The sequence below is a fragment of the Podarcis bocagei genome, assembly GCF_964188305.1.
Source record: "Podarcis bocagei genome assembly, chromosome: Z".
NCBI classification, from domain to species: Eukaryota; Metazoa; Chordata; class Lepidosauria; order Squamata; family Lacertidae; genus Podarcis; species Podarcis bocagei.
Window position 1 is genome coordinate 27,101,502 of NC_138140.1, and position 13,684 is coordinate 27,115,185.

A 13,684-nucleotide genomic window follows, 5' to 3' on the forward strand; every position below is an offset into this window, starting at 1 on the left:
CTATGAAACCTGAGCCCAATACCATAGGCATCATGTTCTGCCATATGGCGTGTACCTATAAGGGAGTCTGTTAAGATCTCAAGGAAGGGCCCTGCTCCTGATGGCATCTGCCACTGAATAAAATATGAGTGAGAGGAGCACAACCTGTTCGGTTATGGCACCATAATCATGAGACTCCCTTCCAAGGGGGACCAACCAGCAGAGGTTTTTTTAAAAAAAAATCTTTGTTTTTGGCCTGTGCTGGTAATACCTACTGTTGGAGCTGAAGGCCACTGAACACAAACTGTAAAGCTTGCCACTATTTTCATTAGTCCTAATCACTGTCATCAGACCTAATCATAAAAGTATTGATTAGCTGTGGACTCAGGATGATGGTTTGTTGTAGCCAGCTTGCATTAACTTCTGATTTTCAAATAAGTTTACTGTCCTACATAGTGGAAACAAATGCATTCTAATATAAAAGTCTCACCAACTTAAATTGGTATAGGTATATGCAAATAGACTCCATATACATGAAATTGTTTGTGGATTGAGCTAACTTTTTGTAAGTCAAATTGAGTCATTTTTTGAGTAAAGTGATGGTGATGATAACAACAAATGGAGCTTATGTTGAAATTCATGGGGAAAACCCTGGTTAGTTGTCAAAGGCTTTACAGCCAGGTTTTTTTTTTTTTATAGAATTCTGAATATTCCTCCCTAAGCCTGGGAAAAGTTAGTGTGATGAATTCTCTTAAGGGTATCCATCACCATAAACTGTGTGCTTCTATTAATACTTGCACTGCTTGTGTGGTCTATGTAAAGGGTTCTATGAGTGTGGCACCCTGACTGAATTTTGCCTTGCGTTGAGCTCTAAGCAGCAACACTTTAGCAGGTTAGTGCACTCACAATGAATAGCTAGCGTCGCTGTGGATAACATTTGCTCTCCTCCTGTTTCTGAAAAAAGGCTGCCTGCAAACAGTGGCTTTGGCTCAGAAGTGGCAGCTTTTCTTTTGTGCAGACTTGTGTGCTCCCCAGCCTCACTTGCAGAAAGTTCATGGCACTCTTGATATTGAGGACCAAAGATTTTCCAGACACTGCACTGGAATAGAGTGTGACAAGATAGATATTTTTCATAGAAGGCTTAAACCACTACAGTCGTACCTTGGTTGTCAAACAGAATCCATTCTGGAAGTCCAATCGACTTCCAAAAATGTTTGACAACCAAGGCGCGTCTTCCGATTGAGTGCAGGAGCTTCCTGCCCTCAATTGGAAGCTGCGGAAGCCGCATCAGGCATTCGGCTTCCAATGAACGTTTGTAAACCGGAACACTCACTTCTGGGTTTGCGGCGTTCAGGGACCAAAATGTTCGAGTTGCAAGGTGTTTGGAATCCAAAGTATGAGTGTATTTTTCCTAAACTTCTGATAGCTGATGAATGCTTAATTTATTTTCTTTTTCCTGATTCAAACATCTTCGCTCTCATCCTGGAAAACGTTTAGTTTTCCTATGTGAATTAGGAAAGTTTTCAGTTTGAATCAGAAAATTTTTTATAATGTCCTAGAGAGTGATCTAATTTAGCATATTTGCTTTACTTCTGTTTAGAGAACAAATCTAAAAACTTGGAAACTGCCAAGCTTTGCATTCATTGTTGCTAATGAAATTATGAAATAGAAAATTTTCTGCAGAAAAATTAAATGAGGGTGGGGGGCCCCACTCCCTGTCATTAGTCACTCTCTTGGGCACATTTCGTTCAAGGAATGGTTATTCTGCTGCTTTCCTTCATCAACTGAATAGAATGATTGAGAAGTATCTTCTGAGGTACTGCAGAAATCCTTTCCCATGCAGCTCAGTCTACCTACATGTAATTGCATTTTCCTCCTGTTTACCCTACCATCAACCTTATCCCCTTCCACTATTATCTCCCTTTTGTCTGTTTCTACATTTTAAGCTGCTTGAGGCAGGGACCTTCCTTCTTCCTTGCTAAAGGGATACATGGATGACACTATATAAAGGACAGAGGTGGATTTAGTTAAACACAACTGGTTCCTCTGCTCTGGATGCCGAGCCTAAGGGGCACTGCTGCATGTCGCAACTATGATGTAGTAAATTGATCAGAAAAGAAGGCAAGAGGCACGGGGGGGGGGGCACACACCAAATATTGGGCTTCCACAAGGCACCACTGAAATTTGGAAGACACAATTCTACCCATAAGTTTGTTTCTCACAGCACTCTAGCATTGCTTTCTTGGCATGGCACTTGGGAATTACCAGCATAAACAGACTAAAATTACTGATAATTTCCTACTTTCTCAATGTAACTTGCTCTGGCCTGCCTCAGAGTTTCCTAATAGATCTGCATGCACTTCTGCTATCTTTTCTCATCATTGGGAGATGTTCTGTGATTTCCTCCATCCTGTTCTTTCTAAAGCAGGGATGGAAACTCATACTTCCATGGGTACCAACCAACCTGTTTCCTTATCTGTGGCATAGAGGCCGGTGGATGTTGGGAGTCTGCTGACCTGGTTGATGGTTGGCTTGCTCTGTTTTTTGGGGGGACGGGGTAGGATGTCTTTCCTCCTGCATTGATGTTCTGCTATTCTGTTATTTTAATCATTCTGTGGTTTTATATTTTATGAATTGAGTGCAAACTTAGCAGCCTGGGACAGCCCCTAAGCTATGCAGTTCCCTCCTCACAGAGGCATGTCGTCTTCATTGTATAGCTTTTATCATGTGCTGAAGATGCACCTCTTTATCTTGGCCTTTGACATCAGAGATATATTTTTATTACCCAACCTATTCTTCAGGTTGTAAGTTCCTTTAACTGGTTTTAAACTTGCATTTTATATTGTTGTAACCTACCCTTGGACCTTACAGTCAAGGGTGGATAAGAAGGCCAAGAAATAATAATAGTAAGGCTAATGAGATTTCTCTTCAGCGTATTGGGATGGAAATCTACAGCCTTCTTCATGTGAAATGCTCCTGTTTTTTCCACATCAGCTCACAGTTAACCACTTACCTGGTCACTTGTGGAAAGTTAATTGTTTCTAGGTGTGTGTGTCGATGCATAATTCAGAAGTGTGTGAGTCATAAAGAGGGAAAGGGGTAGTCACATTTGTGGATAGGCTTTAAACATTTTTATCCTACCTTGGGGGGGGGGGATTGTAGGCAGCTTCCAATCAAATGGAAACATCATAATAGCATTCTTCTTAATGCTATTATTCAGAACAAATGTGGTAAAATTAGTAGTACTTGGAATACAGCAGAAGCAATAAAATCTCAAAATCAGCACTAAAGTCACCTTTGCTATTTATTCAAAGCCTGGGACAGATAGAGCAGATTTAAATTAGCAGGTCTTAAAGTTTCATTTAAAACAGCTTGCTGGGGCTGATAGGAACTGTAGTACAAAACAGCATGAGGGCACCAGGTTGTGGAAGGTTGATCTACAGTCAGAAGTAGTAGTGAAACATGTACAGTGTTGCATAGGAAGTTGGAGAAGTGCTTGAAAAGTATTCTATCCTTCCTATTCATTTCCTTCCACTAACCTGTATTTTTGACACCTCAACTACAACAGCATTCTCAAAAACATGTGCAATGAGCCTTGAGGCATATTTATAGTAATACTGTTAACAGCATTTCACAAGCATAGCTTTTTTTTCTCAACTATGAGGTGGGTGACTTGATTTGATCACAGTCAGAACTCCTGTCATGTTCTCCTTTTCCCCTTCCTCTTTCCCAAACAGCCCACTCTTTGTAACGTGGAAGATTGGTCGAGACAAACGATTGCGTGGATGTATAGGTACCTTTTCTGCCATGAACCTGCATTCAGGACTCAGGGAGTACACACTTACTAGGTAAGATTTTGTTTCTTTTCATTTATCTCAGCCACACTCAGCTGATAGGAATTTCTGACCACTTGAAATGCAGTAGGTTTTTTTCTCACACAGTTACTGATTCCATAAGCCTGTTGTCACAAAATCTTGTAACTGGGTTCTGGTTTTTTTGGGGGGGGGGGGTTGTGTCCTAAAATTTTCTGTGGCTTTTGTATAACAGACCCTTATCATAGCACCTTTCTCTGGTTTTTGTTTTTATTATTTGAGGAAAGTGTGACACAAAACCTTGTGTGTAAATATAAAGCTTGGATGGACACATTCAACATTCTCAAACAGCAGGTATTCTCACTACTTCTCCAGCAGGTGCTTCCAATCAGCTGCAATTAACTTAATCCTACACATTTCCATGACACCTTATTTTTCAGTGGCATCTTGTTCTTGAGTGGGAAGCTGCTGGACTGGAGAGGTAAGTAGTAATTAACCCTTCCCTGGCACCTGATGCCACCTGTGAGTCACACCTAGGCTGATACATCCTTTTTTTATTCTTTTTATAGCAGTGGCCAATAATAGAATTAGTATCTGGACTTCAGTCTCTCATAGATTTTTAGGTGATTTTCTGTTTTCTGAAAGATGGGTATACTGGATCAACGTAAGCTAACTTCTCTGTTCTTACTGTGTGCCTTTTCAATCTTCAGGCAGTGGTCCAGGGACTGGAAATGTATTTTGCCATGCAATATGTTTATTTGAGTCAGCTGCCTACACTGGTGTCAATAATTGCACAATTGATTTAAATTTGGGAATTGCAACAAAATTTTCCAGTGTGTGTCGTAAGAAGAGTACTTCTGTTCAGAGCTCCAGCGAACAGGAACCTTTCAGGTCTTGCTGGGGCAATGTGTGCATGAGACAGAGACAAGAGATTTGGCATTCCCCATCCAGCCTTTGGGACTCTCTCCAGCCCCACTCCAAGCCCTACTTGAGTGCTTTGTCTACCTGCAATATGCCATTAAAACTTTTACAAAGCCTCATGGTTGCCTGGATGGAGAGATGAGGGGGGTGGGTGTAGAAACATATGGCTTTTGCATACCTGGATGTGACCTGCCATATAGAGGTAGCAGTCACATCCATTGCTCTGCCTACTTTTGTCTTTGGTTCTGCCCACCACTGGCATGCAGCTTCTGGAAAGTTGCCCATAAGGGAATATGGCCTTTGGGCTGAAAAGGGTTCCTCACCTTTGTGCTAGAAAGATCAGGTTGCAGGTGGACTGAAAACTGTCAAGAGACCCCCGAGATCATCTGCCTGTCAAAGTAGATAATATTGAGCTAGTTGGATCAGCAAACTTCTTCCTGTGCTCTTATAGCACTTAAAGGTTCAGGTTTTGGGCAGCCAGTCCCAAATGTTAACATTCCATGTCCATGTGGTTGGGGGTAGAGAGTGGGAGAGGGAAACGGGGTCCTTCCGGAAACATCCCTATACAGTGGATGGAGGGGAAATATTTTTATTTTAATGATGTACATTCCTTCGACACTGAGTGCATACTTAGCGTCATCTTAGAGTCCCTCAGCTTCTCTGCCTGGCACAGGTCTCTTAGTGTGTAGACCCAGACCATTGAGCCCAAGCTTCTATAGCCGCTGTCTACCATGAACCAGCAGTTGCAGAAATGTGCTATGTTTAAAACAGAAATTTATTCTTTTGCTAATTAAATTGTTTTAAATGTTTATTTTTATATTTTAGTTTATTTTTGAATGTTTAAGTTTTTTTTGTTAACATCATTTCATTAAATGTGTATTCTATACTTGACCTCCTTTATTATGTTTTCTTTTGAAATCTTTAAGTTGTAGTTTCCTGTTAATTGTGTCCTTTATAGTTGATTTTCGTTTGTAATGTTTTGTTTTAGATTGTTTTATTTGATGTTTTAATGTAGGTTGTAAACTGCTTTGAGATTTTTTTCTTACAAATCTAAAGTGATATAAAATAAAATAATCAATAATAATAAGAACAACCGTGATCTGCCTCACTCCAGGATCCTTTCTGTAAACTGTTCACAGCTTGATCAAGCCAGTTCCTTTTTCACTCACCTCCAATTTCTTTCTTTTCCCCCTTTCTCAACTAACTACTCTACATTCTGTAATTGTTTTCAGTTTATTTACAACCTGAAAGTTCACAGGTGCTTGAAAGTCCATTTTTCTGTTCGTTTGTTTTATAAATACTTTCATTTACAGGCTCATATACTTCTCTATACCTAGGAAACCTCATGAGCATATACAAAGTACACCTTTATTTCTGGGTGGCCTTGTTTCACTTCCGGATTGAAAACAAGTTCAGATGGTTGCGCACTGCTGATCAGGGCACTCATGGTATTTGAAATTATAAAGGAGAGAATCACCCCCTCTTTGCCTTACTTTTGAAAACTGTTTTTTCCCCTTAAAACTGAATTGTTTCGGTAGCAACGTAAGAGGAAAAATGACTATTACTCATACTTAATCTAAGCACAACTGCAAAGGCTTCTGATTAGGCATGTAGCTATGTGATGTTGAATGTTATCTGCTAAGTCTGTTCTATCCTGTTTCCCCTTCATTATTGTTTTCTTTTAAACCAAGTCACGAACCAAGTATTACTGCAAATTTTTATGCTATTTTTGTGATGTACAAATGGCATGATACTTGTTCTGTTTCTTTGTATCACTTGTTATTCCTATGGTAATAAAAGGTAAAGGACCCCTGGACGATTAAGTCCAGTCAAAGGTGACTATGGGGTTGTGGTGCTCATCTCGCTTTCAGGCCGAGGGAGCCAGCATTTGTCCACAGACAGCTTTCCGGGTCATGTGACCAGCATGACTAAACCACTTCTGGCGCACAGAACTCCGTGATGGAAGCCAGAGTGCACGGAAACGCCGTTTACCTTCCTGTTGCAGCGGTACCTGTTTCATCTACTTGCACTGGTATGCTTTTGAACTGCTAGGTTCAAAAGCATACCAGTATTTCTATGATCCTTGTTTATACAATCCAATAATAATCATTTTTTAAAGTGAAACTTAGCTTGTAATTTTAAAAAACGTTTCGTAATTGGTTTTATACTTGTAAGCTGCTTAGAAGCCATATTGAGTAGCAAATTGATTGAAAATAAATAAATAAATAAATACTGGTAGGTAAAATCTGGTAGCTCTACCAGACTGTGGGAAATTATAAAAATTACTCTGTGGGCCAGCATAAATGAGCTACCACTTGGCCAGATATTCCTCTGTCTGGCAATAGATTGTATCATTCCATAACTCTTTAAATGGGAACAATATTAGAGCTAGCAGCAAAGAGTGGCTGGGGCAACCAAGTCAGATGGGCAGGGTACTACTACTACTACTACTACCACTACTACTACTGTGTGTATCTGAAGAAGTGTGCATGCACACGAAAGCTCATACCAAGAACTAACTTAGTTGGTCTTTAAGGTGCTACTGGAAGGAATTTTTTTATTTTGACTATGGCAGACCAACACCTATCTGCATTGGCTCCCAGTACGTTTCCGAGCACAATTCAAAGTGTTGGTGCTGACCTTTAAAGCCCTAAACGGCCTCGGTCCAGTATACCTGAAGGAGCGTCTCCACCCCCATCAGTCTGCCCGGACGCTGAGGTCCAGTGCCGAGGGCCTTCTGGCGGTTCCCTCATTGCGAGAAGCAAAGCTACAGGGAACCAGGCAGAGGGCCTTCTCGGTAGTGGCGCCCGCCCTGTGGAACGCCCTTCCAGCAGATGTCAAAGCGATAAACAACTACCTGACATTCAGGAGACATCTTAAGGCAGCCCTGTTCAGGGAAGTTTTTAACGTGTGACATTTTACTGTATTTCTGGTTTTTATGGAAGCCGCCCAGAGTGGCTGGGGAGGCCCAGCCAGATGGGCGGGGTATAAATAATAAATTATTATTATTATTATTATTACCTATCTGTCACTACTACTACTTTAGCCCTTTAATTCCCCTTTAAGTTCTTAAGGTGAAAGACAAAGCTGGGACACACACACACACCACACACAAATCTGTCCCAGGCACATAATTGCGTAGCCCCTGGACATTTGATTTAGGTGCCCTGGAGTCTTAAATATTATTATTTTCACAGGGCAGACCATCTGTAGATCTGGTAATGGCTTCTTGGATACTCCCACCCTTATTTTCCCTTTTTGCTGTGAAGACTCCATATTTTTGCTAATACAGTAAGATTGCAACTTAATGTGGGGGTTACAGTCTAGGGATTTCGCCTCAAGCCAAAATAGTGTTTAGTCGAAACCCTTCGGATTCAGTGGGGGCTGGGATTGCCAAAGTCATTTTCCCCAGAACCCTGCCCCCTTTCTTCCCCTTTTGGTTTGTTTATTTTTTCTTTGGGATCATTTCCCAAAGAAAAGGATATATACTGTTGTCAGATTGTATGTAGCCACGGTCAGTTCTCTGCAGAAGGCCTGTGCAATCTAATTTCTCTTCAGTCTGATGCAGAACTGATGCCAACATTGTTTCTCATAAAAATAATTGATACCTTGCCATTAGTGCCTTGTAATTTGCAATATTAAATAGCAAGAGCCCCAGAAGAATTCTGTCTTCTTGCTAATCATTCCACTTGCCTTCCCACTTTGTCAAAAGGAGTCATTATTTGTTGGCCCTTACGATGCCCTTGGGAGACCTTCACCCCACCACAAAATGAGGAGCTGGGTGAGTCGGGAGAAAAGGAAATGTCAGTTCCCTGCACTGGATACAGACTTTTGTGGTGTTGTCATGTTGCTGGGCCCAATGTTGACTTTTCCTGGGTTCCCTTTTGAAACTTTCAGAATTCTTAGAAGAAAGGGATCAGCTACCCCTTTTGGAGCCAGTTTAATAGGGTCTGAATAGCATCTTTTATGTGTTGTGGAAGCAATGCCTGGATGCCAGTAACTGAAGAATTTGCTTTATCAATGTGGAAATGGGAGTTGGATCTTATGGTTCCCAGCTCTGGTGACCTTGAGGGTTGGGACAGTTTAAGGGATAATCTTCACTTCCAGCCACAAAAGGATCTGACTTAACAAATGGTAATGTGTTGCATCACTGGCATGAGACAAATCTGTTTTGTGCTTACCCTGACTACTCATAAATTTATTGCCGGCAATCCAACTCTCTTGCATACTCTGAAGGAGAGGAACCTGAGGGCTGTGGATTTGATTTTTCATTGAGTATTTTTGCTTTCTTGTGATTTATCTGGACGGTTTCACAAACCTTTGCTATTCAAATTCTTTTTATGCTTTATAAACTCAGCAGCCATCCTTTGGGAGAGCCCTTTTTTGAGGAACTGCTACAGCCTAGTTTGCACTTTCTTTGGGGGCGGGGGGCGGCGGCTATTGCCTTTGTACTGTCCCCAGTTGACAGCAGATGTTCAAGGATGCACTGCAGCAGCCTGGCTTTCGGAGACCATATTTTTATAGCCCAAGGGCCAAACTACACATGACAAGAACATCCATGTTTGTTCACACCTGTTCAATTCATGTACAAAGTGCGGGAAAGTCTAATTCTTGCATGCAAGTGCCGTTTGAGTCAGGGGAGCCAAACCCTCTGCCTTTTCTGCCTTACTGACCTGCAAACCTTACTGAGTTACAATAATTTCTTAACTTCTCACCAGCTTATCTCCTCTGATATGAGAAGTGATCGCTGGGCTTGTATGCTTTAAGTTAGGGTTACCAGATGTCCCCGTTTCCTGGGGACAGTCCCTGGATTTGAGAATAAGTCCCTGGGCAAATTCTATCCCTGGAATGTCCCTGGATTTCATCTAATGTCCCCGGGAAATGCAGCAGCGGCAGTCTCAGCAGCCCGGAGCAGTTGGCTCTGGTTGGCTTCAGGAGCTGCATAGAAGTCTCCATATGATGGTGGTGCAGAGGCTCTTAAGATGCAACTTCCAGGCTGCCTCCACCTTCCCTGACCCCAGCAACTAAGCTGTGAAGGGAGGCTTCATGCTGCCTATCGGAGCAGCCTCCCAACTCCTACTTTCGTGCAAGCAGAAGCAGGGCAGGGATCTCTCAGCTGTTAAGGGAGGCTTCACACTGCCTATCAGAGCTTGTGTGCAAGCAGGAGGAGGCAGGGATCTCTCAGTTAGGCCTCCCTTCCCACCTGAGGGAAGCCTCCCTTCCCACCTGAGGGATCCCCGCCCCCTCCTGCTTGCACGCAAGTAGGAATAGGTTTGGGGCTGCTCCAATGGTAAGGGAGGCATCGTGCTGCCCAAGTCTCGCCGCCGCCACACTTGGCCCTCCTTCTCTGCCTTCCATGCCTGATGCACCGCGCACCGCTTCCCCACCACCACCACCACTGAAGTACTAACAACTCAGGGGCTCCCAAGGCTTATGGGAAAAGGAGATAGAAGCCTCGGAGGAAGGGGAAATGTGGTGGTTGAGATCAAGGCAGTGGCTGCCCCTCTGCCACTGCCATTGCTGCAGCATCAACATCCCGAACGTGTAGTATTTGATTGATTGATTGATTGATTGATTGATCGATTGATTGATTAAAGTGTCCCCAGATTCATTGAAAAAAACCTGGTAACCTTACTTTAAGTGAGGCTGGAAGAGAGAGAGGCCACCTAGTAGTGAGCTCACAGTAGAGATGAGAATCAAATTGAGACATGCTTTATTGTAGCCCGAGCTGTGGGGCACTGCACTACAGCAGGTTCAGTCACTGAAATAAGTTTAGATTGGCTGGTGGGTCACAGGACTGCATCCCTGTCTTGACAGGTGGTAGGCATATAGTGGAGTGTGCTTCATATCATTGCTGTGGGTTTTGTAACATACTTTGCATTTCCAGAATTTCAGCTTTTTGAATCAAATGCAGGGAGTTCACCTGCTGGTATGCTCAAAGACTGTGGCTTCATATATTTCCACATGGTTGTCACAGTAGCTTCTTGCATTACATTATTGTGCAGTAGTTAGAAAACAGCCTGGGGCAATCTTTTCCAACAAGGTGTCTTCCTGATGTTCTGGGCTGCAGCTTCCTTCAACCCAGCTAGTATGGCCATGCTGGCTAGGTCTGATGAGAGTTGTGGTCCAAAACATCTGGAGGGCACCAGGTTGGCAAAGGCTGGCCAAATGAAAAGGTAATCAGGAAAAAAAGAATTGAGAAAGAATTCTATGCCTGGTAATGTCACTCTTTGTATGTAAGGAATAAATAGTGGAATTGGTATTTTCAGAACTAACTTTTTATGGTAATATTTTTTATTAAAGGGAGAGGTGAGTCAGGTGCACCAGTGTAACATGTTTTCCCCTCATTCATGGAAGTCAAAGGTTGCAATGTGATGAAAAATCAGCTTTCCTAACATTACTGGCACTGATCCTGCGCCCCTCCCCGTCCTTTCTGAATGGCATGGAATAGAGTTCTTGTTAACTGGCCACATCACACAGATTATGTAGAAGGGATGAGACTACCCACAGTGAAGAACATTTCTGGCTATATGTTTCATGGATTTTTCTTTTGGCACAGTCTTTACTGTTCTTCATGACTATAAATGTGATGATATGGTAGTAGGAGAGAGAAATGTTTTTTTAAAAAATATGCTGAAGCATTTGTTGTGTTTTGCACCCAAATAGTGTACAACAGACCAAATGTATGATTTTGAGTAAACCAGCAGAATGTGTGATTTATAGCAAACTAGATTATGAAAAAAATTGCATTGTGTTTTCCAGCTTCTTCAAGAATTTACTGACCTTGGAAGCAGTTTACTACATCATTTCAGAACAGGTTGACAAACTATTTTTCATGTATTGTTGAGCAGTCGTTCTTAAGGTTCTCCCCTTGAATTTGTTATGGTCTTACTATCTTTATTTCCTTTAACCCCATTTGGCAGGGGTGGGTGGAGAAATTCTCAAAAATTTCCATTATCCTCTACAATGCTAGTCCACCACTGGGTTCCTTGGGCATTTCTAGTTTTGAGACCTATTTCCCAGGGATCCCTGTGCATGGAATGCTCTTGGCCCAGAGTCCTGCTGTCTAATTAAGACTTTGCAGCAGGATCTTTCTGGTGCAACATAGTAAGCCTAAACAAGGAAAGATAGAGCAGCATCAGTGAGGTAGGGACTGAGCCAGGCAAGCCCATTCTGAACTGGGCCTGACATTTAAGCAGAGATGGCGGTTTTCTGGGTCTGATTCAGAATTTACTTGAAGGCACCATAAAACATAAATTCATAGTCCAAACCACTTTCTGAGCATTCCTAAATTTAACATTGTTACCACCTCATGTCATGAAGGAAGCATGATTTTGAGCAGATGTTAATTGACCAAGAAGTTTTGCTAGCCTTAGTGTTGATGGTAATTTGTATGTTAACTGATAGCGGTAGGGTTAGAGTTTTAAGGTAGCAGAGTCCATGATTCTTGGCTAGCAGGATTCTTCTTGACTACTATATAGCTCCATTCCACTTCTATGAAAGGGGAATGAAGAAGAAACGAAATTTGTACCCCAGAACACAGATAATGTGCATGCATGTATACTGTTTAAAGTAGTGATGTAAGCACTTGGAGATAATTGCACTTTCATTTATTACACTGTTTTTGGTACTTTAAAGAAGCCAAATACAAAATTTTCCTGAGAGTTAGTGCCCATGTATCCAGATCTGTTCCCATAATTTAGGACAGCTAAATGTAGTTTTAATGTAATAGAAGAATCCATATTTCTTTGAGAGTTTCCCATAAAGCAGAGCAAAGAAATAAACCCTGAAATACAAGAAAGCACAAAGAAATGTGATATCCTCATTGACTGCACAATTATTTAATTCACAATACATAATCTAGTATTTTTTCCAAAGTTATCTAGTGTTCATTCATTTTTGGTGCCTTTGGTGATACTGACTCTTATGTTGCAAGAGGTCGTCTAGCTTTCCCAGATGATGATGATGATGATGATGATTTCTGTAGCACTTTCAGTGTCCATGTCACTTTACAGAGTACAGAAGGGCATGTCCCCCTGTCCTTAGAGCTTTCAGTCTAAAATTTGAAATGTAGGGAAGGGTTGAAGGGAGGAAGTTATGTGATACAACTGGGTATTATTGGGGAATAAAGACAGGAGCCAGCATAACTGGTAATTGTTTTAATAATTCCAGTCTAGACATGCACTCTTCACTGCAGGATTCCTTTTCAAAGCTCTTTACAGCTTGCATTTTCACAATGAAGGCAGCCTGTTTCACCTACAGATACTATTTTAGCATTTTGCATTGGGCCTATTCAGAGACTACACAGTGACATGACCAGTAAGCCTGGTGGCCTAAGTGAGAAGAGATGTCTTGTCAGGACTCCAGAAAGGTGAAAACATTGGGGCACTTGAAGAAGAAGGCTATCAAGGGTTGCAAATTGGAAACAGCCTCCCTTCTCCCCTGCTGAGTGCAAGGGGCATTTGCTGCCTCAAGATAATAGTGATGGGCACTAGCTTGCATGGGTGTAAAATGGAATTAAGATAAATTCATTGAGAAACAGCTCGGTCAAAGGCATTTTAGTTGTGATGAAGCCTCCGCTTAAGAGTCAGCATGCCACTAAGTACTATTTGTTGGGGAGCAACAGCAGGGGATGTTTATTGTCATCATGCCCTGCTTGCAGCCTTCCTAAAAGCTCTGAGAAACAGGATGCTAGACTAGATGGACCCCTTACTTTGATCGAGCGGGGCTCTTTCTGTTTTCTTCATTCTTTTCCCTGTCCCTTAAGTGGGTGTAATGCTAAACCAGGATTGATGCTAAGCAGGTTTGAACCATATAACAGCAGTTTAAGGCAAACAAAAAGTGAAAGGGAGAAAATTCATGATGCTCATTTGCAAACTTATAGCTAGTAGGTAGCCTGGGTTAAATCTGCACTGTTCCCAAAGGTCTTAGTCAGTAGTTAAGACAGAGGCACCGTTAGTATGTGGTTCCCT

At 41.9% G+C, this 13,684-nt stretch overlaps 1 protein-coding gene across 1 annotated transcript in view; it reads left to right on the top strand.

The window, feature by feature from the left end:
* Nucleotides 1–13,684, top strand: part of AMMECR1 (AMMECR nuclear protein 1) — a 125,444-nt gene that overhangs the window by 67,282 nt on the left and 44,478 nt on the right. The window contains exon 3 of the mRNA XM_081179333.1: nt 3,717–3,827. Within this exon, the coding sequence (XP_081035459.1) occupies nt 3,717–3,827 (111 nt within the window). The remainder of the gene's footprint in view (nt 1–3,716; nt 3,828–13,684) is intronic.